This window comes from Stomoxys calcitrans, chromosome 3 (assembly GCF_963082655.1).
Source record: "Stomoxys calcitrans chromosome 3, idStoCalc2.1, whole genome shotgun sequence".
Taxonomy (NCBI): Eukaryota; Metazoa; Arthropoda; class Insecta; order Diptera; family Muscidae; genus Stomoxys; species Stomoxys calcitrans.
In genome coordinates, this window is record NC_081554.1 from 121,966,488 (window position 1) to 121,992,845 (window position 26,358).

The following is a 26,358-nucleotide window of genomic DNA, read 5'->3' on the forward strand; positions in this document are numbered from 1 at the left end:
TGCAACCAATCGCCGCTCAGCTACTTTGGCCCTCGGATGGGTGGCTGCTATTAAGATGTTGTCGGCATAGATGAGGAGCATATCGCCCCCCTCTGGTGTTGGTATGTCTGCCAAGTAGAGGTTGTAGAGAACCGGTCCCAGCACAGACCCCTGCGGCACCCCCACAGTAATTCTTCTCTCTTGTGATCTCGCCTCGCCAACTGTGACGAAAAAGCTCCTACCACCAAGGTAACTTTCAATGACCCTGAGGAGGTGTGGGTCAAAACCAAATCGCTGCATCTTCCGGATAATTCCACCTTGCCAGACCGTATCGAAAGCCTTCGAGAAGTCCAGGCTTACGGCAATCGTGGCGCTCCTTTTATCCAGTCCTCGACAAATCTTCTCAGTGAATGCAACCAGCGCATGAGTGGTTGAAGTGCCTCTTCTAAATCCAAACTGGTTCTCCAACAAGATATCTCTATCCTCAATATGGTCATTCAGGCGTTCCAAAAGGAAGATCTCAAAGACCTTCCACATGCTTGATAGCAGTGAAATGGGTCTATATGGGTCTTTCCCGGGCTTCAAAATCGGGACTACTCTCGAAGACTTCCAACCCCTTGGAAAATATCCCAAGTTCAGGCAATGGTTGAAAAGTAATGCCAAGTGATTCTACATCTCTAAGCGCGTCTTTCTAAGGATAAATGCCCTAATCTTGCGAAACATATCTGGACCATTGGAGATACCATGCAAGATCTTAAGAGCCTCCTCCTCTTCGAACATGCAGATCCTTTCTCGTATTATTGTATCCAAATTTCTAATCGTGGCTCTCAATATATTGTGCTCCTGGAGGTCGTGGATGCGATACATTCTCCTGCGAAGAGTCTTCTTCTGATCTATGAGCTCGAGGATATGGCGGGGCAACTCTTTCATTGGCCCCGCTCTCGGTCTTATCTTACGTATGGTACTATCCATCGCATTCGTGATCGCACCAGTTATGGCATCTACCGCAATGTCGATGTCCTGCATACTGGCGTTCCTGTCCACCGGCAGGGAGACTGTACCCAGTCCCACAGCCAATTCGGCATTGAAGCGCCTGACATCCATGCTCTTGTAATCATAGATCTCTCGCATCGAATTCTCCTCCAGCGTCCAGAAGACCATGCGAAGGCAAAAGAGTTCTTAACGAACATAGGTCTTAATTTCTTCACTTTTACGCCAAGGGAACTTAGACCATTCTCCCTTATGATACGGGGCCTCTCGGGCACGTACGATGTGGAGGATCTTAGACAGTTTCTTGCGGGCTGTGACCTCAGTCTGGATGTGCTCAAGATAATAAGATTGGAAGGAGATCGCTGGATCGTCCAATTAGGAAACGAGTCCGACTTCGGTGGTTTTAAGAAGCTGCAGTACATACTGCATTACCGCGTGAGTATAAGCAGGAATAAAGCGGGAGGCTTAACCCAATGCAGGAATTGCCAACGGTTTGGTCACATCTCCCTGAATTGTAAGATGGCGTTTTGATGTGTTAAATGCGGTGGTTCACATGGTCCGGACAACTGCGATATCCCGGAAAGGGACCTGAACACGAAAGAAAATATGGTTACCGAGCCTTCTACTGGACGAATAGTGAGGACGGTTGGAGTCCCAGTTCACTGTGTCAATTGTAAAGCTGACGGACATGTGGCAAGCTCCAAAGACTGTTCGAAACGTAAGGAAATACTCCAAAAGAGAACAGGTAAGAGAGCTGCTCCCATGAAAACGACCAGCGACTTTACTGTCCCTCCTCCTCCCATTGATGGCAGAGGTGGTTCGTACGCCGATATGGCCCGTGGGATGCGTGGAGATGCATCTACATCAACAGCTACGACTCGGAAGAGTCCATCTGGAGGCATTGACGGGGCCCTGGCCCACTTTGATGGCGAGTGCAGACGACTCCTTGGCGGCGATCTGATGACCTGCATTAAGAAGACTGGGACGTATGCTGATACATATTGTCAACTTAGGACCGATGAAGAGAGGACCCGTGCGCTCTACGGGCTATTGTTATCGATGCGCCTTGATGCCCAGTTTTAAGACAGTCCTTATAAATGTCAACTCAATAGTGTCTCGACATAAGAGACACTATCTTCAGATTTTCGTGAGGCAGCAGAAACCGGATGCCTTGACGATAGCTGAGCATGGCCTCACGGAGAGGCATGTATTTGGACTGGAGGGCTACGACTGTCACATTCCATATAGGACGACTGGCATTAGAGGCGGCGGTACGGCCATATTTATAAAGACTGGCATTAAGGCTGAGAGGTGTATCTGCGATCTCGGCGGCTTACAGGGTACACTGGGTAGGGCTTCGATGCCCGAGGGATATGTTCTCTTCGCCTCATTGTATAGTAGGCCACAGGATACTCTTGACATACAAGCACTGGATAGATTGGCAGATCTAATAGGCTCCACGGAGGCGATAATTGGTGGTGACCTCAACTCTAGGCATCCAGATTGGGGGGATGCTGTCCAGAACGTGAGTGGCCGCCGTCTGCATGAGTGGCTTAGGATGACACCAACCATGTCGTTGCTGAAGACAGAGGGGCCCTCGAGGAGGACTTCTATGTCTAGCTCGTACATCGACTTCTTCTTGAAGACTAATGGGATTCAGCCGACGGATATTTCGCGGTCACACAGGGGACTTGAGACGCTGGATTACGACTCGGACCACAGGGCCGTCGTTCTTGAGATTGGCGAAATGGTTTTTGAAAGGAGTCAGCTCACAGAGATCTTCGATTTTAGAAGCTTAAGAATGCGACGATTTAATGAAAGGCTTGGTGCGGCCCTGGACAGATGGGAATTGCCAATTGCCAGTAATGCGACTGTCGCAGAAATCGATGGGGCGATCGAGGCAATGGATAGAGCCTTTTCCGAGGCCATGAATGCAAGCATCGACAAAATTAGGTCACATAAGGGAACCCTGAGGAAATTGCCAGAGGACATATTGAAACTCATCCACAAAAAGAAAACCCTGTGTTCATGGAACAGGCTTTTGTTGATTCTCTAAAAATGTAACCTAAAATAAATCTATGAGCGTCAATGGTATTTTATGATTTGGGATAGCAAACATTGATGCATCGAGCAGATACAGATTGTCAGGGTAATTAAAATTGAGTTGTGATAAGGAAGTAAAAACTGTGTGAATGGAATTTTCCACTCATTTGAAGACCATGATAATGCTATCTAATGTTTGTTTAGGATCGTGGCTTAGGCTGGTTGGTCTGCGGTTGTAGAATATTTGGTTATGTTTCGTGGCGTATTTCGATTGGTCAGTTTAGGTTTAAGATTGAAAGAGAAAGAGCTAGTTTAAGTTCTATAGTTGTCTTTTTTTTTAATTAGGATAAGAATTATTGTAGTTTATAAATTTTCAATAAATGATCAGTACGAATTTAATACTCAACATCAATAGTTCGGTAACTATTATTGGTCCTTCGATAATAAAAGAATCAGTAACGGATTAAAGTCGGGAGAATTCGGGAGAGTTTGAAAAGAAAAAGTTTAGTGTTGTGTACGTGTTGATAAAAAAAAAACACAATGGCTAATATGGAGAAATTCGTGGAAGCGCAGAAGAATTTAGCCGAAAGTATGGTGAAAATAAAAAATAAGTTGAGTGAAGAACGGCTGACCAGAGCAGGGTTCGATCAATTGGAGAGAAATTATCATGATTCAGTCAAGAAATTGAAGAGTAATCATGAAGTGATGATGACAATAGAGCCCAAGAGCGATGATTACTTCGTAAAGGATTTTTACGGATTAATGATGAATGGGCTGGTGAAGGAGGTTGAGGAGATGATAAGGAGTCGGGAGGTAACGGTTCAGGAGAAAAGCAACAATGGCAGTGGCGCAGAAGGAAGTAATCTGGGACTGCAGTTGGAGAGGAAAGAAGAGTTTGGGAGCAGGGAGGAAGCAGCAGTTGGAAAAGCGGCAATGCTACAGGAGAAGCCGTCAATAAGGAAATATTTTTTTCCAAAAAATCGAAAGAATAGAGAAGAGATTGGAAAGTGGTGAAGTCGATGAGAGAGATATCGAAGATAGTTTGCGGCAGTTGAATGGATTTTATGACAAGTTGCTGGCAACGAATGAAATAGACGAGGAAGTCTTTGAACAATACGAGGAGATGACGGAAAGACTTAGTATTCGACGGAAAGTCGTTGGAGAGCAAAAAATGGAGAAAGCAGAGGGAAAAGAAATCCACAGCAACATCAGGTTAAGCGAAGTGAGGATACCCGAGTTCAGCGGCAAAATTGAGGACTGGGAGTCATTCCATGACTTATTTAAAAATTTGGTGCATAATTCGCCTCATTTTTCCGAAGTAGAGAAATTATACAGGCTGAAGGCAGCCATTAAAGGAGACGCAGCTCAACTAATTCAGCATTTAAAAATAACCGACTCCAATTATGAAGCTGCCTTTGAATTATTGAAGAAAAGGTACGAGAATAGGAGATTGATGTTCACGAATTTGTGTGATAAGATTCTGGACCAACCAGTAATGAATAGCGATTCAGCGGCAAGTATAAGACGCATGCTTGACACTACCAAAAACTGTGTAATGGCGTTGAGGGGCATGAATGTGTCTACAAAGGATGCTGAACCATTTATTGCCAGAATAATTGTGAGAAAGTTTGATAAGGATGGGTTGCGGCTATATGAGCAACAAGTAAGGAAGCCGAGAGAAATTCAAACTTTGGATGATGTCTTAGAATTTTTGCAACAACAATACCTTGCGTTGGAAGCGGCGGGAGAGCAGGAAGTGAACGTGAAGAGAATTTATGGAAACAAAAATAATATGTCAACCAAATTTTGCTACTTTTGTGAGAAAAGTGGGCACGGGGTGATAGAATGCAGGAAGATGTTGGCAATGACACCGGCAGAGAGAAAGCCTGCGGTAGCTGCGAAAAAAATTTGTTTCGTTTGTCTTTTACACAGGACAGACAGAAAATGCAATAGTGTTGTGCGCTGCAACAAATGTGGAGGTAATCACCATCATTATCTTCACAATGGTGACCAAAGAAGCGTTAATCAGCAAGTTAATTCCACATCATCTATGGTAATTGAGAGAAAACAACAACAAGTTTTATTGGCAACGGCATTGGTAAAAGTACGGGCAGCGACGGGAGAATTTGAGTTGCTACGGGCAATGATAGATCAAGGGTCACAGATAACATCAATTTCGGAAGAAGCTTCGCAGATTTTGGGATTGCCAAGGATAAAAGAAAAAACGGAAATACACGGCTTGGGTGGTACTTTGGTTGGTGTGTCGAAGTACAAAGTGGGCTTAGTTATAAAGCCAAGATTTCTTAGCAAACATGTATTCAATTCACAGGCGATGGTACTACCTACGATAATGAGCCAGCAGCCAGGTAAATCCTTCGACATAGATGTGAAGCAATGGCGAAACTGTATGTTGGCTGATCCATTCTTCAATAAATCCGATCGCATTGATCTAATAATCGGTGGAGACATTTACGCCGACATAATGGAAAAAGGGCAGAAGAGAGTAAGCGGTCCGTTCTCACAACAAACGAAACTTGGTTGGATAGTATCTGGAGCTCTATCCAATGGAATAAGCAAAGTGGAAAAAGTGCAGGTGGCTGCGACGAACCTTGAACGTTTTTGGGAAGTAGAGGAAGTGGAAGCAGAAGATCAGTGTACAAATGATGACCAGTGGTGCATGCAGAATTTTGAAAAATCGACCGTTATTCGAGATGATGGTCGATTGATGGTGTCATTACCTTTTAAGGCTGATATGGAACTAGGCGAATCCAAACCGCAAGCAATGGCCAGGTTTTTGAATGGTGAAAAGAAGTTGGAGAAATATCCATCACTAAAAGTTGAATATATAACCTTCATGCGAGAGTATCGGGAACTGGGTCATATGGTGCAAGTACCGATGGAGATGAAAGGAAAATATTACTTACCGCATCAAGCAGTGATCAGAGAAGATAGCCGAACAACGAAAGTGCGAGTGGTGTTTGATGCATCAGCGAAAACATCGAATCAAAGAAGTTTGAATGACATAATGCACACTGGACCTAAACTTCAACGCGATATATTTGATATAATGTTGAAATGGCGTTTATGGAAGTATGTATTGACAGGAGACGTGGAAAAGATGTATCGGCAGATTGTAGTGAGGCCAGAAGATCAAGAATATCAATACATACTTTGGAGAGAGAACAGAGCGGAACCAATAAAGCAATATCGTTTAACAACAGTAACATATGGCACATCAGCGGCGCCGTTTCTGGCAGTAAGGTCACTATTCATGATAGGTGATTACTGCAAAGAGGAGATGGTGAAAAATATTATAAAAGAAGATTTTTATATGGATGACCTCATGACTGGAGCTGATACTGTAAAGGGAAGTCAACATATTCTGCAATCAGTGGCACAGCAGCTGCAGAAGTTTAATTTTCATTTGAGAAAATGGATTTCAAATGACCCTAAAATTACGGAAATTGTAGAAAATCGAGGACGCAATGAAGTTATATCGATTAAAGACGACGAGTCCATAAAAACCTTGGGTGTTGGGTGGGATCCCAATATGGACCACTTTCGATTCAACGTCAGCTTTAGTCATCCTTCACAAATGACAAAGAGAAAAGTACTGTCATTGGTAGCTAGAATTTTCGACCCATTGGGATGGTTATCACCAATAACGGTGGTAGCAAAATTGATCGTTCAGAAGCTGTAAATATAGATTGGGATGAGACGATACCCGAGGAAATTTTGACGCAATGGCTAGAATTCGCAAATCATTTGGATTCTCTTCATAAAATAAAAATCCCTAGATGGCTGGGTACATCGACAACTACAAAGTTCGAGCTTCATGGCTTTTCAGACGCGTCCGAGAAAGCATATTCCGCAGTAATATTCATTAAATGTGAAATGAGGGTGACTTTACTAACTGCCAAAAGTAAGGCCAACCCAATCAAAAATAAAAAGACGCTGCCAAAATTGGAGCTGTGTGGTGCACATCTGTTGGCGAGATTGTTGAATAGGGCAGAGAAAATCATAGGAAGAGAGACGAACGTGTTTGCATGGACTGATTCAACAATCACACTGGGGTGGATCCAAAATAATCGTAGCAAGGACAAATTCATTAAGAATAAGGTGCAGGATATAAATGTGCTTGTACCAACAGCAACATGGAGATATGTTGGCACAAAGGAAAATCCAGCAGATATTGCATCAAGAGGTATTCAACCACATCGGCTAATGGACTATAAGCTATGGTGGAATGGTCCTGAATGGTTGCGGGAGCCTTCAAGTCATTGGCCTGAACTACCACAGAGGGCTGCAGTGATAGCATCGACGATGGTAACAACAGAAGTAAATTTTTTGGATGATATAATGACGAGATACTCCAGGTTTTCTAAAATGCGGCGTGTAGTGGCATACGTCATTCGATTTATTGAGAGGACAAGGAATAAAATCAAAATTTCTGGTGGTTTAGCTGTCCATGAACTTATAGAAGCTGAAGAACATATACTATCACGTCATCAGCAAGTAATGTTTTCTAAAGAAATTATATCTTTAAAAAGAGGATCTTTAATTGATCGAGGCAGCCGTATAGTGGGACTACATCCTTTCTTAGACAGAAGAGGCATACTTCGAGTTGGTGGTCGACTGCAAAATGCAAATATGTCCTTCAATCAAAAACATCCAATTGTATTGAATAAATCGAATCTGACAGCCGCAATAGTGCGATCGTTTCATCTGGCAACTTTACATGGAGGAAACAGATTGACTGAAACATCCATAAAACGCAAATATTGGATTATTGGCTTGAAAGCAGCGATAAAAAAGTGTATACGATCGTGTCCAAGATGTATACGGTACAAACAAGAGACAGCGAAGCAGATAATGGGTAACTTGCCAGATTCGAGGGTTACAGCGATGCAACCTTTCTTATATACAGGAGTGGACTACGCTGGACCTATATGGATGAAGTGCTCCAGAAACAGAGGACAAAAGTGTTTTAAAGGATACATTGCTATATTTGTCTGCATGTCAACAAAAGCAATTCATCTGGAAGCTGTGAGCGATTTGTCCACATCAGCATTTTTGGCAGCCTTGAAACGGTTCTTTTCCAGAAGAGGAAAGAGTGCTAAAATGTACAGCGACAATGGGACAAATTTTGTTGGAGCGAAAAATAGACTTGATGCGGACTACAAAGCTGTTATTCAAAGAAATCGAGACGTGATGCCAGTGCTGGCGGAGGAAGGTGTGGAGTGGCATTTTATCCCCCCGGCAGCCCCTCATCAAGGAGGGATTTGGGAGTCTGGCGTGAAATCTGTGAAGCATCATCTGAGACGTGTTATTGGCGAGACCAGATTAAGTTACGAGGAAATGGCCACATTGCTGTGCCAAATCGAAGCGGTTTTAAACTCAAGGCCATTGGTGTATATGGATAATGAAGAAGTGGAATCTCTTGATTTTTTGTCACCGAGTCATTTTCTGATTGGGAGGCAGACGACGGATGTACCGGAGTATGTCAACGAAGTGGTAGGATCTCTCAACAAGTGGAAGCTGGTACAGAAGATGAGAAGAGATTTCTGGAATCGATGGAAAGAGGAATATCTTTCAACGTTGCAGCAGCGAAGAAGGTGGAACCGGCCAGAGGTGAATTTGGCGAATGGAGATGTAGTCATCATTAAAAACGAATTGACACATCCAGCGAAATGGCCTATGGGACGAATCATTGAGACTCATCCGGGCAAGGATGGGAGAGTTCGAGTTGTGTCATTGAAGTTGCAAGATTGCATATTAAAACGCCCTGTCCAGAAACTCTGTCCATTAATAAGAGCTTCGGATGAAGAGGTGGAAGAAGTGTCGCCACAAACAACAAAAGCAGGATTGAGGAATACGCAGTCGGCAAACAAGCATGTTTTTAGTGTATTAGTAATGCTGCTACTTGCTGCCACAAGTCAGATTGGAGCAGTGGCTACAACTGGAGGTTCAATCTCTGAGATAAGCAATTCTACTGCAATTTACCTGGATCACTTGGGAACTGTGGATGTAGTAGCGTCTTCATGGAATCTGCTAATCTATTTCAAGCTTGATCCGTTCTTTGAGGTAATTAGCAAATCCGAACGATTGCTGGTGGATATGAGAAATACATGTGGAAAATTGATGACCTTTGAAGACCACTGTGGTCATGTACTGGACGAGATGGAGCAGATAGTGAAGGAGATGATATACACTAATCGATATTTGTTTCATGATGATGTGGCTAGATCCAAGAGAGCACCCTTAGAGTTTATTGGCTCGCTACAGCACATCCTCTTTGGCACGATGGATGCTGATGACAGGAAAGTTGTAGAAGAAAACATGAGGAAACTATTGGGAAATCAGCATGACCTGTGCAACAGACGTCTATTCTGGAATCGTCAGTGAATGTCATTCGCAAAACGACGGAAGAAGTAAACAGCAACTTCAAAAGTATAACAGAACGGGTGAACAACATGACGGAAGCGATGAAGGAGGTATATTTGGTGTACCGCGAGTCCATCAAATTTTTCATGGTGACGAAAGAATTGGACATAATCATAAGTGAGAACCAGAGGGTCCAAGCGAAGATAATCGAATTGTTGATAGATATAAATCATGGTAAATTAAATCCCTCATTGCTCACGCCAATTCAGCTCCAGAATGAAATACACCAGATGCTGGAGAATATACCTGAAAGCCTTAAACTGCCGGGAAAGAAGCATAATCAGCTAAGCACCATATATAAGCTAATGAAGGCGAACGCGTTTATAATAGACAATCAATTGGTGATATCTGCAGAAATACCATTATTCAACGATCATGTCTCCCAAATACACAGGGTAATACCTGTGCCTGTTGTATATAATGGCATGAAACAGATAGTCGTTGCAAGAGAGCAGTTCATTTTATATAATTTTAATATGGATGCCTATCATTTGATGTCCGAGTTGGAGTTAAGCAGTTGTCAGAAAATGTCTGAGGAAGAATACGTTTGTGATGGTGGATGGCCCTGGATAGATGCGAATGATAATTCTTGCGAAATTTCATCAGTGAAACCTCTTGCGCGTCATCAGTGCCAATTTGCGCCTACGAGTATTGAAATTTTCTGGGTGCAATTACATCAACGAAACCATTGGTTGTTCAAGATGTTCAACGAGACAACCGCTCACGTGCAGTGTAAACCAGACGCTCAGAGGCTGCTGAAGATGCCATTGCAGGGTATCATGAAGGTGGAGCCCGGATGTGTTCTTCGAATGAAGGGTGGAGTGATACATGCTCCAATTCAATTCACATCAGAAAATAATATGGAGATGAAGTTGAGCTTGTATACCGATGTGGAGAGTATGACCAGATGGAATATGAGCGCATTGGGGCCAATGACCATTGACCACGGAAAAGAGATTGAGCTTTTGAAGAACCAGATCAAGGAACTAAAAAAGGAGAAGTTGCTTATAAGAGGACTAAACTTTCATCATGTCAGCGGTCATTTATCACTATGTATAATATTGACTATTTTGATTATATGTAGTACTATTTACTTATATTTGAAATGTAAATGTAAGCGCAAGCAAAATATCGTTAAGATAGATTTCACTCCTCATCAGCCAACAGAAATGGTATAATATTTAGTTTTTAGGCCCCGGGAAAATGTTCATGGAACAGGCTTTTGTTGATTCTCTAAAAATGTAACCTAAAATAAATCTATGAGCGTCAATGGTATTTTATGATTTGGGATAGCAAACATTGATGCATCGAGCAGATACAGATTGTCAGGGTAATTAAAATTGAGTTGTGATAAGGAAGTAAAAACTGTGTGAATGGAATTTTCCACTCATTTGAAGACCATGATAATGCTATCTAATGTTTGTTTAGGATCGTGGCTTAGGCTGGTTGGTCTGCGGTTGTAGAATATTTGGTTATGTTTCGTGGCGTATTTCGATTGGTCAGTTTAGGTTTAAGATTGAAAGAGAAAGAGCTAGTTTAAGTTCTATAGTTGTCTTTTTTTTAATTAGGATAAGAATTATTGTAGTTTATAAATTTTCAATAAATGATCAGTACGAATTTAATACTCAACATCAATAGTTCGGTAACTACCCTGAGAAGGCGACGTTTCCAGACTATGGACCAGCAGGAATCATCAACCATTGGGGCTACCATAAGGAACTTAGGGAACATAATTGCCCAACGTATTGCTCGTTTTGAGGACCAGAATTACATGCAAATGCTTAATAATATTTGGCCGAACAGTGAAATGTTCAGCAAGCTGAAGAGTGTAAGTGCCGCTAGGAGACGGAGTAAAATCTGTGATCTTATCCAGGAAGACGGGCGATGCACCTCATCTGACAAGGAAAAGGCGAATGCTGTTGCGCATGAGTTGGCGAAGATCCAACAAGGCGTCATGAACCCTGGAGCATTGATGATGTTCAGGACATGTACACACCGAAGATTGAGTTCCGTGATGGAAACTTAGCGGATGCCTCTACGACTGTGGAGGGCTCTTTCAGGATTATAAAACCAGCGGAAATTTGGTCTGTCCTCCGCACCATGAACAACAAGAAGAGGACGGCATCCCAAACTATGTGCTCCGCAGGACTGACGCAAGGGTATGGCGATTTTTAGCGATTGTCTTCAACCACTGCCTGAACCTTGGATACTTCACCAGGGCGTGGAAGATGGCAAAGGTGGTCCCTGTATTGAAACCGGGAAAGGATCCGACATCGATAGCGTGCTATAGGCCGATATTCCTACTCTCGTCAATCTCGAAGCTCTTCGAAATTTTCATCCTACAGGAGATGAATTGCCACATTGAGGAAGATGGGATGCTGATAACATCGCAGTTTGGGTTCAGGAGATCTACCTCCACTACACACGCCCTAACGGCCCTCACAAGTAGGGTTGTGGAGGGATTCAACGACCGGTGTGTGACGATAGCGGCCAGCTTGGACTTTGAGAGGGCCTTCGACTCGGTCTGGCAGGAGGGCATAGTCCGAAAGATGAGGACATTCGGCTTTCAAGATTCCTTTATAGACATTGTAGACATTGCGTTGTGGTAGCTGATTCGAAGTCTGCCACACAGAGAATCAGAGCTGGAGTACCGCAGGGATCTGTCCTTGGGCCGGTTCTCTATAATGTTTATCTGGCGGATATACCGGAGCCGACTAATGGGGAACTTCTTCTCATCTATGCGGACGACATACTTGTCGCATCGACACATGCCAGGGCCAAGCGGGCCGTTAGGGACCTGGAGGAATACATTGACACTCTACATGGGTATTTTGAAACATGGAAACTTGGCCTGAATGTCCAAAAGTGCCGGACAATGGTATTCCGAGGAAAGAAACGGAATTTGTACAAGAACGCCAGATCGTTCGTCCCCAGCATTAAGATTGGAGGCGACACTATCGTAAATTATGGATCCTTGAAGTATTTGGGTGTGATTTTCCAGGAGGATATGATATTCACACGTCATGTCGATTATCTTTTGGATAAGGCAAAGGCTGCTTTCCACACCTACGCATTGTTACTGAGGAGGAAGGGAGGACTGAGTAAGAAGGTTAAGCTCACCATTTATAGACAAGTTGTTAGACCTACATTGGCCTATTATTTCCTGGTATGGAGCTCCATATCATCGGCACAAATGGAGAAGATAAGAATATTCGAGAGAAAGATGTTGCGGTATTCTCTTGATATGAGAACAAAGGTGGAAACCCAGGGGCAGTATAGGAATACCCCAAATAGAAAGGTATATGGCGACGTTAGATTGCCCAAAGTGGAAGCCTTCGTGGTGAACGTTGCGCTGAAACACCTGCAGGGTTACGTCACGCACCCGAATGCAATTGTCCGGGAGATGAGCCTCTCGCGCCGGGATTTCGATAGCCTTAGAAATGCCGAAAAGGTCCTTCCTCCTACGTGCCTTGGACATATGGCCGAAAACAATATGCTGTTTGATGAGCATGGTAGACTTATGTTCTACCATAGGAGATTTGGGAGAATGGACTTTGAAGATCCGGTTTATAAAGTGGACCAGTGGCTACCTGGTAGCATTTGATTTGTTTTGTAAATGTGTAAATAGTTATATGTTATTTTGTTTTATGTTTTGTTTGTTAATAGTTTTATTTTTTGATGAATTATTCTTGTTTGTTTTCTAGTAGCATTTAACTAGGTTTTAAATTAGTTTTAGGATTTTGAATCCCGGTTTTTACCCTTTTATCCGGTGGTGTCCAATTTATTTTAAAGGATTACTACCCTAGGAATAATAAGAATATGAATAGGCTGGATTTTGTGCCTTTGTCATTTAACGTTTGATTAATTTATTATTTTAATAATTAATTAATGTTATTAGAATACATCTCTTGAGAATATCTATGATAGCTAGAGTAAGTATGTACACTAATTATAAGATGTTATAAATGAAATACGAAAAGATATGGGATATAAAAGAATATATATACGTAAAGATAATTAACTCGGAATTTCTTCAAAATTTCGTAGTTGACTACTATGTACTTCTCATAATGTCGATGTACCCAGCCATCACTAGACTAAAGATTGAAACCATATTTTCAACCAATCAGCGTACACAAATAGTGAGTGTATATTTACAAAGTGTTAAAGTGTTTTTAAAAAAATATATATAGGTGAAATCATGTCTGACGCCACCGTTGTTGAAGCCACCGCATCTCCAGTCACCGCTGTTGAGAAAAAGGCACCTAAGAAAGCCGCTGCCAAGACAAAGAAACCATCTACTGCCCCAAGCCATCCACCAACCCAACAAATGATCGATGCTGCCGTCAAAACATTGAAAGAACGTGGTGGTTCCTGATTGCCTGCCATCAAGAAATACTTGACCAGCACATACAAAGTTGATGCTGTAAAATTGGCCCCATTCATTAAGAAGTACTTTGAATTGATCCAAACTAAAGGTAAGGGTGCCTCCGGTTCATTCAAATTGTCCCCATCTGCCTCTAAGGAACCTAAAGCAAAGAGCACCAAATAGAAGAAGAAAACCCCAGCCGGTGATAAGAAAAAGAAGGCAGTAGTACCCAGAAAGGCCGCCGGTGAAAAGAAAGCCGCTGCAAAGAAGCATTCCGAAGCAAAGCATCAGCCACTAAACCAAAGGCACCCAAGACAAAAACCACCGCTGCCAAGCCCAAAAAGGCTGCCGCAGCAAAAAAGCTAGCTGCCAAGAAGACCGCCGCTAAGAAGTAATTTTTCCATGCAAAATTACTTATCATGTCAAAATGATTATTTTCGATATTCGAAAGCAGTATATCTAACAGCCCTTTTCAGGGCTACAAAAAATTTTTAAAAAGAGACCAAATTTAACTCAAACAATTTTTTAATTACCTAATAAATACTATGTTAATTTTAAGGGAAAAGCTAATCACAGCCCTTTTCGTAGCTGTAAAATATCTGTTGAAATCTTTTAATACCATTGTTACCTAATATGGGAATAAATTACCCTTTAAGGAAATTTAAGGATCACATGTTTAATGGGATTTTTTTACGCAATTGGATAAACTGTTTCACTTAGGGTCATTAACCAAAGCATTTACTAAGAATTATGAAAATCACTTAATGTTAAAGAAAATCTCATTTAGCATACCTAACCAATAAGAGAGTGGCGTACAATATTCCCTTCAAAAATCGCACTTAGCATACCTACCCATAGATCTCGTGTACAAACGAATAAGTCCACAAATACATCCCTACACCACTTCACGCTAACATACTAGTATACATCCCTAAAAAATTTCGTATCAACACACACGCTCACATATACTCGAACATCAATACAACGGTGCTAACCGAGTGTTTGAGCATAAGAGCAATATGTGTCGACCATACTACTGTAGGTAAATGCTAAGCAAGGAGGGCAATATTAGAGTATGGGTAGTATACATATTTTAGCGAAATCTTTTATTTTAAAAAAGTAATATGGGCAATGTGAGGGTATGAGTGGTAGATATATTTTAAGAAAATACTTTTTTTAAATATGTAAATATAAATTAATTTTAGTTGAATAACGAATTAAGTCTCTTCTTTAATTTATTGTATGGTCCTGAAAAGGGCCTTTGATGTTGTAGGGAAAATATTGTACGACGAAATAAGTATGCCATTTACTTGGAGCTGGTGTACTTAGTAACGGCTTTGGTACCTTCACTGACAGCGTGCTTAGCCAACTCACCGGGCAATAATAGACGGACGGCAGTTTGGATTTCCCGACTGGTGATGGTGGAACGCTTGTTGTAGTGAGCCAAACGGGAGGCTTCGACGGCGATACGTTCAGAGATATCGTTGACAAAACTGTTCATGATGCTCATGGCCATTGAGGAGATACCAGTATCGGGATGGACTTGCTTCAACGCTTTTTAAATGTAGATAGCATAACTCTCCTTACGCTTGGTCTTGTCACCCTTAGTGATTTTCTTTTGGCCTTTGCCGGCCTTTTTTGCTGCTTTACCACTGGCTTTGGGAGGCATTTTGACTTGGTTTTTTTTTTTAAGTCACACAAACACTTTTAACACCGTTCACGATTTTGTGTGTTTGACCATTTCATATACCCGTTTATTTTTTTCCACAATTCAAATTTATTAGCAGAGATTTTGCTTATATCTAATTAAATCTATATAATTTACAAAGTACTTCAAAATTCCCTCGTACGACAACTTCAAGTTATTATGCGGTAGCCGGCTCTCTTGACCGTGACTACAAATTCCATCAAAAATCAAAATCAAAAATAACATCGAGTTAAAAATCAAAAAAAATATTCCATGAATCTAAAAATAGGGGCGTAATACTTAAATCTAAATCGTAAACCTAAATAACTGTATACAAAAAGAATAAATATAATCTTAATACTAGAGTAATTCTAAATAACTATTTACAATATGTATAAGGTAGGGATTACTGAATTGTGTCGTACACAGTCTTGAATGTCAAAACTATTATGCCTTCTTTGGTAAAATAGAAGGACCTCACCGTCATATAAAAGGTTCTCCTCATACAGTCTATTTAAGTTGAAATGAACCTGCAATATTTATACGTGTTCCATGTTATATTAGAATAACTTAGTTGCCTTAGCTTTCTATGCTCATTTGTCATATACCAAAAATAGTATTAATAAATTTTTCCTCACTTCATTTTAAATACTCGAATAGACTAGTTGTCTTTATTCTATCACTTCCACTTTTACATCAGGTTATGGGCCTTTTGTACTGTTTTTGGTAGAATTGTCTCGCGAAATACAACAATAATACAAGGTGCATTTTTCAAACGCGATGGCTTCAGCTTTAAATTTTCCATTCGAAAGGCTACGTGGACGTGAAAATTTCGATGTTTGGAGAAGACATGCGAAGTCATGTTTGGTAATAAAGAAATGCTGGAAAGTTGTGGAAAAAGGCGTAACTGGGGACAACGATAATGAAGCGAATGAACTTGCTTTAGCGGAGATAACGCTAATGATCGAACCCACCAATTTTGCTCACATTGCAAAAGCTAATGTTGTAATATGCGAAATTTGATAATGGTAAGAAAGAAAGTGCAATGGTGTCTAAAAAGAAATTTAAAAATGGGAAATTTAAGTGTCATTCTTGTAATGAAATCGGCCACTTCAACGATTTCTTGTAATGAAATCGGCCCACAGAAAAACAAAAATAATACGAAAAAAACAACGAAAAATAATGGTGACGTTTTGTTTGCTGCTCTGTTAACTGAAAGAGAAAAATCGAACGAGTGGTATATTGACTCCGGTGCGACATCCCATATGACCAATAATGATGAGCTGTTGCATAACAAAACTGAAGTCCGTAATAAGGAAATAGTTGTCGCTAAAAATAACAAATTGAAAATTTTGTCTTCAGGAGATGTCCAAATGTCTCTAAAATTGGGAAAAAAATTAACGTAAAGCAGTTGTTAAAAATGTTGAGTATGTTCCAAACCTTTGTGCAAATTTAATGTCAGTTTGTCAGTTAACTCAGAATGGCAATAAGGTTGTTTTTGAGAAAAATATTTGCCAGATTTTTAGCAAGAAAGGTGATTTGATTGGGAAAGCATTTATGTGCAATGGTTTGTATCGCCTGAACTGTGATGTGTTTGCCTCCGACGAAAAAGCTCTCATTGCGAATGAAAGTTCAAATTTATGGCATCGGCGACTAGGTCATATTTGCAATGAAAATTTCCGAAGTGTTAAATCGGCTTGTTTTGGTATAAATTGTGAAATTAGCTCCAAATATCAATGTGCAACGTAAATTGAGGGAAAACAAAAACGAAATTCTTTTAAAGATACTGGTGAAAGAGCTACGGAGTTACTGGGAGTGGTGCACTCTGATTTACTTGGTCCATTTAGAGAAAAATCTTTCTCGGGAAACTGTTATTTATTAACATTTGTGGATGATTCTTCCAGAAAAGTTTTTGTTTACCCAATTAAACGAAAATCAGAGGCTTTTGAAAGATTTATGGAATTTAAGAAATCTGTGGAAAATGAATGTTCCAGTAAAATCAAAATATTACGCACTGGCAACGGAACAGAATATGTAAACAACAGATTATCCAATTTTCTGAAGAACCATGGAATAAAACACCAGAAAACCTGTCCATACACACCTGAACAAAATGGGGTGGCAGAAAGAATGAATAGGACTGTGGTAGAAAGGATGCGTTGTATGTTATTCGACAGCGGTTTAAGTGAAAATTTTTGGGCAGAAGCTGCTGTGACTTCTGTATATCTCATAAACCGAGTTCCATGCAGGGGAAATGCCCGTACTCCAGAGGAAGTTTGGTCAAATAAAAAGCCTACATTAAAACATTTAAGATTATTTGGTTGCAAAGCTATGGTTCACGTACCAAAACAGAAGCGGTCGAAATTGTCGAAAAAGTCCATTGAAAGTATATTAGTTGGGTACAGTTCAGAGTCAAAGGCTTATCGACTGTTTGATCCAGTAAGAAAAGAAATCATTACCAGCAGAGATGTGGTTTTTTTCGAAAACGAATTTCTTGGTGAAACTCTAAATAAAAATCAAATTTTGTGTTTTCCAGAAGTGTATAAAGAGATTAATTCTGAAGGTGTCAATTCTGGGGAAAAATCGTTTCTGTCAACCGGAAGAGAAATAGGCGACAGCCCCTCCACCAGACGAGCCCTGTAGCGACGGACATGCATCTTGCCAAAAATCGAGGAAAGTCCTGGGATCCCTTATCTCAAGTCGTCCTATACCCAGAGTCACCTGAATCGCCCTATGGTCTGATTCGAAATCAAATGCCCTCGACAATCCCCCATCGGCCGTGAGTGGAAAACCTAGAGTCAGAAAAAAGAAGTCTATGTAAGTCCCCCCGGATGCATTCGGTCTAGTCGGTCTATCGCACTGGCACGAAATCAGGGTAGTCGAGTAAAAACCTTGACAGTGCCACCGCCGCGTCCTTGTCTATCCTGTCTGAAGACACCATATCCCTCGAGTTCAAAGCGGTGCTTACTGGAAAGCTTATGTTCTGCCAACAAAATCACATCGGGACCATGGTCCTCAACAAAAATCCCCAAAAAATGTCCCTTGCTTAACGACACACAAGAGCCGATGTCCAGGAAAACACACCTAATCAAACTACACATTGCAGAGGAAGCGCAAGAAGGCCGTAATGGCCCCCGACTCACCATGCTCCTTTACAAGGCGTGCATACTTAACGGGAGCGTCTCTTCATTCTTCTTCTTTTCTTTCGGAATTCGCTTGGCCTTTACCAGGGAGAAGGCTCCACCGTTCAACGCAGTGCCGGAGTTTTCGGCTACCCCGGCGGACAAATCATTCGTGTCCATATCCTCGACCGCTCATCCACCAAGCATTAAATTTTCAGGCTCTCGTAAATGTCGCCATCAGTCTTCTTCTTTCTTCGCTTGCGACTAGCCTCCTCCATTTTTTTGATGACATAGCTGACCGTCTCTTTCATTGGCTTCTCTGCATCCTCTACTTTTTCCATTTCTTCTTCTTCTTCGTCAACCCTTTTCTCAAGCTGACCTTCCATTTCAACACCACAATCATGTAACCTTCCACTGCACTACCTACCACGTACTTTCTGCCCGTGCTACCTTTGATTCCGGCCGTGCTCAGGTCATATGGGGGGTGTTCTTACAGAAAGTATGTGTCTATGCCCGTTAAGATAAAATTAAGATTATACGTAGCTAAATAAAAAGCTATGTGTCGTCAGATTAATTTGGAGGAGAAATGATTGTTTAGAGGAGCATGGTGTTGTTAGCCCCTGCTTTGCCGGAAGACCCGCCCAACCATGTCGACTTGCAAAAACTTAGTCAGCCCACTAACCTTTTTAGATTATGTCTTCAATTTCGTGAAATTAGAAAACAAATTTAGCAAATCATATTCTCAAGAACTCTTATATTAGATCAATGTTATAAAATGGTAAAATAATAGAATGATTTAACAAATTGGTTATTTACAATGAAACAAGTATTTCTTGTGAAAATTAACAATGTGAAAGTTAAATTATTATGAATTATTTTAATCAAAAATTAAAATAATAGAACATTAATTATGTGTGAATGAATTAAAATGTATTAAAGTAAAATAAGTTTATATGTGTATCGTCGTATAATTAATTTAATTCATACTCACATAAATCTTGATAATCCGCCGACAAGCGCTTGTTGACTTCTAAGATATAAGGACATTTACAAAAGTTTAAAGACAACAATAAAAGTGTAATTCCAGTGAAATTTTGTATATAATTAAGTAAAAACGGATTCCTCGTTATCCAATCACGATACAATGACTGTTCCGTCTATTAATATGGTTCCAATTTAATAGCGATTTAAACTCCTAAGTGATGGCGAATTTAAAACAAAATCCTCCAGACATCAACGTTGGGATAATAAATTTTTATATGTTTGGATTTTGCATTCTCAATTGTCAAAATTTGTTTATTTTCCAATATAGGAATTCATACCAAGATGCAATAAAGCAAAGATGTTTAATTGGCGACATTTGTTGCTTTAGGAAAATGAGTCAAACATGAACGTCTTTTGTTATGACCAGAAACAATGAAATTTCCTTAAACAATCCTGTTTTAAGCGTAAATATAAAAAAATCTGCCATCCATTGTTAATAGGTAAACATTTTAAAATATGATTTCATCTTATCGACTGTTGCAGGTCTTTTAATATACATGTCATAATTATCAGTTATCAATTATCATGCATCAACATTTCGCCTTTTTGCATACATTAACATAATAAGAATTTAGTTTTATCGACCCTACTCAAAATTATCGGCATTTAATAAGAACAATGTTACCATTAGGGTACCGTAAGAACTATTTATTTTACCTTTTAATATCACATGGTAATCATTGTTCATTTTCTGATGCTGAAAAAAAATTGGCATATGTAATAACAAAACATCGAAACGAAGTATCTACGATCGTCCCTCTTCGTACATTTGTGACCAAGTTCGCAGCTCCAAGCAAAGGAAAAATTTAATGGTAATATATGTGTGCATTTTGGTATCTGTGTGTATATATGCTTTTTAGTGTTGTATACCATCGTTTCATCGTATTGTTCTAATGGCGTCGGTTTTTGTTTCGTCATGTATATATGTTTATTAAGAAGCTAAATTTTTGCCGACGGCAAATTGCAAAATGGTAATATTTATTTTTTTCTCCAAAATAGCGTCAAGATAATGTTTATCCTCCGAAACCGTACAAAGTGCGGCCTTGTTTCTTCAAAGCGTAGACGACATCCATAGCGGTAACGGTTTTACGCTTAGCGTGTTCAGTATAGGTGACAGCATCACGAATAACGTTTTCCAAAAACACTTTCAGGACACCACGGGTTTTTTCGTAAATCAATCCATAGATAAGCTTTCCACCGCAACGACGAGCCAAACGCCTGATTGCAGGCTTGGTGATACCTTGGATGTTATCACGCAACACTTTACGATGACGTTTAGCGCCACCTTTTCCCAAGCCCTTGTCTTCTTTACCACGACCAGTCATTTTTTCACTTTTTAAATTAAATTCTCTTCACAAGATACAAGAACTAATACTTACCATGCTGCGATACCTCATATTTATACAAAATCCGCTCTGAATTTACTACATACACATACGCTACGATCTATCTTTGGGGTTGTTCGTATACACTTCGTGTGAACAGATACAAATGTTGAAGCATATAAGCAGCACACACACTTATTGAAAACTGTAGCCCGCCAAATTGTTTTTATAATTATCGGGGATCGCTCCGTAAGGCAACTAGAACTAACTATTCTGTGTTGTGAGCGTGTTGAGTTAAGACATAAGTCTCGAAAAGCGTACGTTTGAAAACAAATTTTAATTCTAAAGTTATTTTTTTCATTCATTAATTTTTTTATTTCCCATATTCTTTTCATTTACATTTATATGGTTCACTTATAATTAACTTATTACTATTTCCTCTAACAATTTCTTATTTCCTAGAGACTTAAATAATTAATTTGAAAATAGAATTCTGAACCTAAGTCCAGCCCACATACTTAACTATCAAACTGGTAGTAATCCATGTTCAAATATCAATTTCTCGAATAAAAGGGGGAAAATAGAGATCTATAAATCATGCTAAAACTAAAAAATTTAACCCTAACTTAATGCTAGCAAAATAAAAAGCAAAAATAGCAAAACAAGGAAATCCATAACTATTTACATCAAAACAAAATAAAAAGCCAAATAAATAATGAACAGAAAAAGGTTAGGCAATGAAACAAGGCAAAATTAAAGAAAAACAAAATCAATCCAAACATAACATATTTACACTATTTACAATATTTATGACCCGATAGGCCACTGGTAAACGCTGTAGACATGACCTACGAAACCTTGCTCCCTATATCGCCTGTGGTAGTACATCAACCTACCTTCATCATCAAATAGCATTCCACTCTCGGCCATATGTAGCAAGCACGTAGACGGGAGAACCCCATTAGAATCCCTTAGGCCATCAAACTCCACACGTGTCGGATAAGCCTCTCGAACCATCTCGTTCGAATGAGACTCGTACTTCTGGAGGTGCCTCATACCCACCCCAACCATGAAACGGTCTATCCTCGGCACACCTGCCTCACCATACACCCTTCTGTTTGCCGAAGCCCTGTACTGTCCCTGTGAGTTCAATACTGTCCTAAGGCCCAAGGAATACCTCAACATCCTACTTTCAAACTTCCTTATACGCTCCATTTGGCTCGATGAGATGGAGCACCAGACAGGGAACGCATAGGTCATAGTAGGTCTGACAATCTGCTTATAAATGGCGAGCTTAACTGTCTTGTCCAGTAGGCGGTCCACGTGCCTTGTGAACGCCATATCCTCGCCATATCGTCTACATACAACAGCAGTAGTTCTCCAGTTATTGGCTCTGGTATGTCCGCCAGATAAAGATTATAGAGGACTGGCCCAAGGACAAATCCCTGTGGAACTCCGGCCGTGATTCTCCTTTCCACAGATCTGGAATCGCCAACCAAAACACTAGAGACAGATCCTTGTCTCTGAGGTAGTCCTCTATAATCTTGCAGACGCCGTCCTCAAATCCAAAGATGGTCCTCATCTTATACCTCAACCCCTCATGCCATACCGTGTCGAAGGCCTTCTCGAAATCTAGGCTAGCAGCTATAGGGGCGCTGCGATTATTAAACCCCTTCATAACTCTATCCACAAGTACCATCGGAGCGTGCGTTGTGGAGGTAGCCCTCCTGAATCCAAATGGGAACTTCCTCAAAACCTCGGACTCCTCAATGTGTTCGTTTATCTCCTGTAGCATGAATACCTCGAAGAGCTTGGAAATCGCCGAAAGTAATGAAATAGGCCTGTAGCTCGTGGGCATCGTCGGGTCCTTGCCCGGTTTCAGTATGGGAATAACCTTCGCCATTTTCCAGGCCTTTGGAAAATATCCTATGTTAAGGCAGTGATTGAATACGACAGAAATGAACTGCCACATCCTTGCATCAACCCTGCGAAGCACGCAATTAGGTATCCCATCCTCACCTGAGCTCTTCTTGCCATTCATTCTAGGAAGAATTGCACCGATTTCTGTAGGTCTTATTATCCTCGATGGACCAGTCACACCAGTGGATCCATCAGCCATGCACCCCTCGTGGAAAAATGTCCTTCGCCTGTACTCAGTGTCAACAAATCCATGAACAATGGCTGAAGTGCTTGACGTTGGAGGGTTCTACTGTAAGCTCGACAACTCAACGTCTATCGCCTCGGCCTTACCCCGGTCGGTGTCTATACAGCACCCCTGGGAATTGTGAATATCCCTTATTACATTGCACCTGCGAGAGCCGCTGATGTTCTTTAGCTTCCTGAACATATCTGTGTTGGGTTTTATGTCTTCCAGCATCTTTAAGAAGCCCTCTTCCTCAAATATGGCAATTCTTTGGGCGATTATATTACCCGGATTTCTTATAATTGCCCCGAGGGTAACAGCTTCCTGTTGATCCTCCTTCTCCTTAGGGCCTTCTTCTTCCGGATAAGCTCTAGAATATCGTCGGGCAGATTCCTCAGGGTCCCCGTACGGAGTGTAATCTTTGGAATACACCTTCCCATGGCATCTTTGAAGGCCCTATCCATCCCCTGTATAGCGGCATCAATCTCCGAGGTGGTAACCCCACCAGTCAGTGGAAGCACATGTCCGGCTAGGCCCTCAGCAAGGACGTTATTAAATTCACGTACCCGCATTTTCTTAAAGACGAGCATTTGCTCTGGCCTGTGCCTCTCCAGGTCCCCGTTACCAATTTCAAGGACCACTGCCTTGTGGTCCGTCTCGTAGTCCAGCGTCTTTAATGCACTATCATGGAGCGCAATATCAACAAGGTGGAGTCCATTCGAATTCAGGAAAATATCGATATATGAACTAGATGATGTCGTGTTTCTAGTTGGTCCGTTAGTCCTCATCAATTCGAGGTAAGGTGTCATCCGAAGCCAATCCTGAAGTTTACGACCATTCCCATTGATGTAAGTATCTCCCCAATCCTCATGTCTGGCATTCAGATCACCGCCTATCACCACTTTATCCGGGCCGATGACGTCTGCAAGCCTATCCAGGACAGCCACACTTAACTGGTCTTTCGGCCTATTATACAGCGCTACAAAGAAGATATTGCCATTACACGCCCTGGTTCTAATCATTGTCCCCAGACCTATGCCTAACCACACTCACTCGACAATTCAAAATAAATTGGAGTCTCCTAAAACCCGCCAGGTCCGACCCCTTTCCCAGTTGAACAATCCAACGATCGCCTATCAACTTAACTATCCTAATTTCTAAAGTGACTTTGAAAAGTGTCATTTATTTTAAAGTTTGTGAAGCGCAGTAGTTTAGTTTATTTCCATTTCTTTTCTTATCTAAATTTACATTTCATGTTTCTCTTATTTTATAAATTTTCTTAACATGTATCTCTACATTTATCTAAGAATATAACACTACATATTTAAAAGTAGGTTTCTTAAGGTCAGCCCACCTGACATCTTATACAATAAAGTCCATTTATCCATCCAATAAATAGCCCGGGAAAATTAGGTAAAACCGAGCACCCTTTCTCACTTAACCTAAGACTTAAACTATAAATATTTACATATATACAAAAACAGAAAAAATAAAAAAAATAAAAATTTCATCGCACAAAAAGGTATATACAAAAATAAAATAAAAATATAATTCCATAGAATCCAATGTCAGATCATTGGACCATGCTGTAAACAGGGCTATCTGTATTATACGTCTGGTACCTCCTGTGGTAAAATACCACACGCCCCCTATCATCAAACACCAAGCCCCCCTCATCAAGAAATAGCAAGCCAATCGGGGGCATATGACCATTAGTCTCCCTTATCCTATCATACTGCTCCCTGGAGATACAGCATGCTCTCACCTTCCCATTTGGGTGACTCACACAACCCCGATGAAATTTAATCGCCAGTCCTGCCATGTAAGCATCTATCCGCACAATCCCGCACTCATCATAGACAGTCCTATTCGAAGGTCTAGCCCGGTACCCCTCCTCCATCAATCTTCCCTTGACCCCAAAGCAGTGGATAAACACCCTCCTCTCGTACCTGCGAATGCGTTCCATTTGGCTAGACGACACCAAACACCAGACAGGGAACGCATACGAAATCGTCGGTCTAACAACCTGGGAGTATATAATCATCCTGACCCTCCTACTAAGACCTCCTCTCATACTCATAGTCCTATACAGCATAGCATAAGCCGCCCTTTCCTTCCTTATCGCCTCATCTACATGTTTCACAAACGACATGTTCTCTTGCAAAACAACACCCAAATACCTGATGTTATCATCGTTAACAAGTACCGTACCGCCTATCCTGACCGACGGAGAGAAACGCCATACATTCCTAAAAAGTCCCAAGCCTCTACATCTAAACATTATGGACCGACATTTACCCAGGTTCAATCTCAGCCTCCACCGCTCCAAATAAGGCACCAGCTCCCCAAGGTAGTCCTCCATCCTCCTCTGAGCAACCACCGCCCTAGGGTGGGTAACCGCTATCACAATATCATCTGCGTAAGCCATAGCCAAATCTCCCCCCTGAGGCAGAGGCATATCAGCCAAGTACAAATTGTAGAGCACAGGTCCCAGCACAGACCCCTGCGGGACCCCCGTCGTAACCACTCTACACTCAGAAACCGCACCCTCCATCAACACATGGAAGCTCCTACCGTGGAGATAACCCGCCACCATCCTCGTCAAAAAAGGTCCAAAACCATACCCCTCAAGCTTCGTAACGAGGCCCCTGTGCCACACCGTATCGAACGCACGTTCAAAATCAAGACCCACTGCCAACGTACCACTGCGTCTTCTAAAGCCCTCAGACACCTTAGATGTTAGCACCACTAGCGCATGAACCGTAGAGGTGCCTCCTCTAAAACCAAACTGATGTTCCCCCAAGACACTACTCTCCTCAATAGCCTCATTCACACGCTCCAAAATGACAATCTCAAACAATTTCCCCAAACTCGATATCAGAGAGATGGGCCTATAAGAGGACGGACTTGTCGGATCCTTCCCCGGTTTAAGGATAGGAATAACACTAGACTCTTTCCAAGCCCTCGGAAAGTAGCCAATGTTAATGCATTGATTAAAAAGAACCGCCAAATAGTTCCAACTCCTATGGTCCATCTTCCTGATAACAAAGTTCGGGATGCCATCCCCTCCACTACTCCTCTTGCAGTTGAGTCTTCTGAGAATCGCACCTACCTCTGAACTCCTCACCATCCTCAACGGAGGCACATCACCGCCACCGTCCACAACACCATCAGCAGTGATACCATTCCCAAAATCCATCATAGGCCTCGTA

The 26,358-nt window shown here is 41.3% G+C and overlaps 3 protein-coding genes and 2 pseudogenes across 3 annotated transcripts in view; 3 read left to right on the plus strand and 2 right to left on the minus strand.

Moving 5' to 3' along the window:
* Window positions 1-26,358, plus strand: part of LOC131995567 (uncharacterized) — a 446,417-nt gene that overhangs the window by 152,136 nt on the left and 267,923 nt on the right. The gene's annotated exons all lie outside the window — the stretch shown is intronic.
* On the plus strand, window positions 3,553-9,417 carry LOC131996110 (uncharacterized). Its single transcript, XM_059365561.1, has 3 exons — window positions 3,553-3,871; window positions 4,005-6,708; window positions 6,810-9,417. Exons 1-3 carry the CDS (start codon window positions 3,553-3,555, stop codon window positions 9,415-9,417), a joined length of 5,631 nt encoding a protein of 1,876 aa, XP_059221544.1.
* LOC106086186 (histone H1-like) lies at window positions 12,332-14,220 on the plus strand (annotated as a pseudogene).
* On the minus strand, window positions 15,132-15,494 carry LOC131995611 (histone H2B-like; annotated as a pseudogene).
* Window positions 20,692-21,012, minus strand: LOC106086187 (histone H4-like). Its single transcript, XM_013250754.2, has one exon. The coding sequence runs from the start codon at window positions 21,001-21,003 to the stop codon at window positions 20,692-20,694; it is 312 nt and encodes a 103-aa protein (XP_013106208.1). The 5' UTR covers window positions 21,004-21,012.

Bases quoted from the DNA above. Each gene is read 5' to 3' on its own strand.
- LOC131996110 (XM_059365561.1), top strand. From the start codon at position 3,553: ATGGCTAATATGGAGAAATTCGTGGAAGCGCAGAAGAATTTAGCCGAA. The intron at 3,872-4,004 runs GTAATCTGGGAC...TCGAAAGAATAG, and splicing joins TGGCAGTGGCGCAGAAGGAA to AGAAGAGATTGGAAAGTGGT. The intron at 6,709-6,809 runs GTAAATATAGAT...AAAAATCCCTAG, and splicing joins AAATTGATCGTTCAGAAGCT to ATGGCTGGGTACATCGACAA.
- LOC106086187 (XM_013250754.2), bottom strand. From the start codon at position 21,003: ATGACTGGTCGTGGTAAAGAAGACAAGGGCTTGGGAAAAGGTGGCGCT.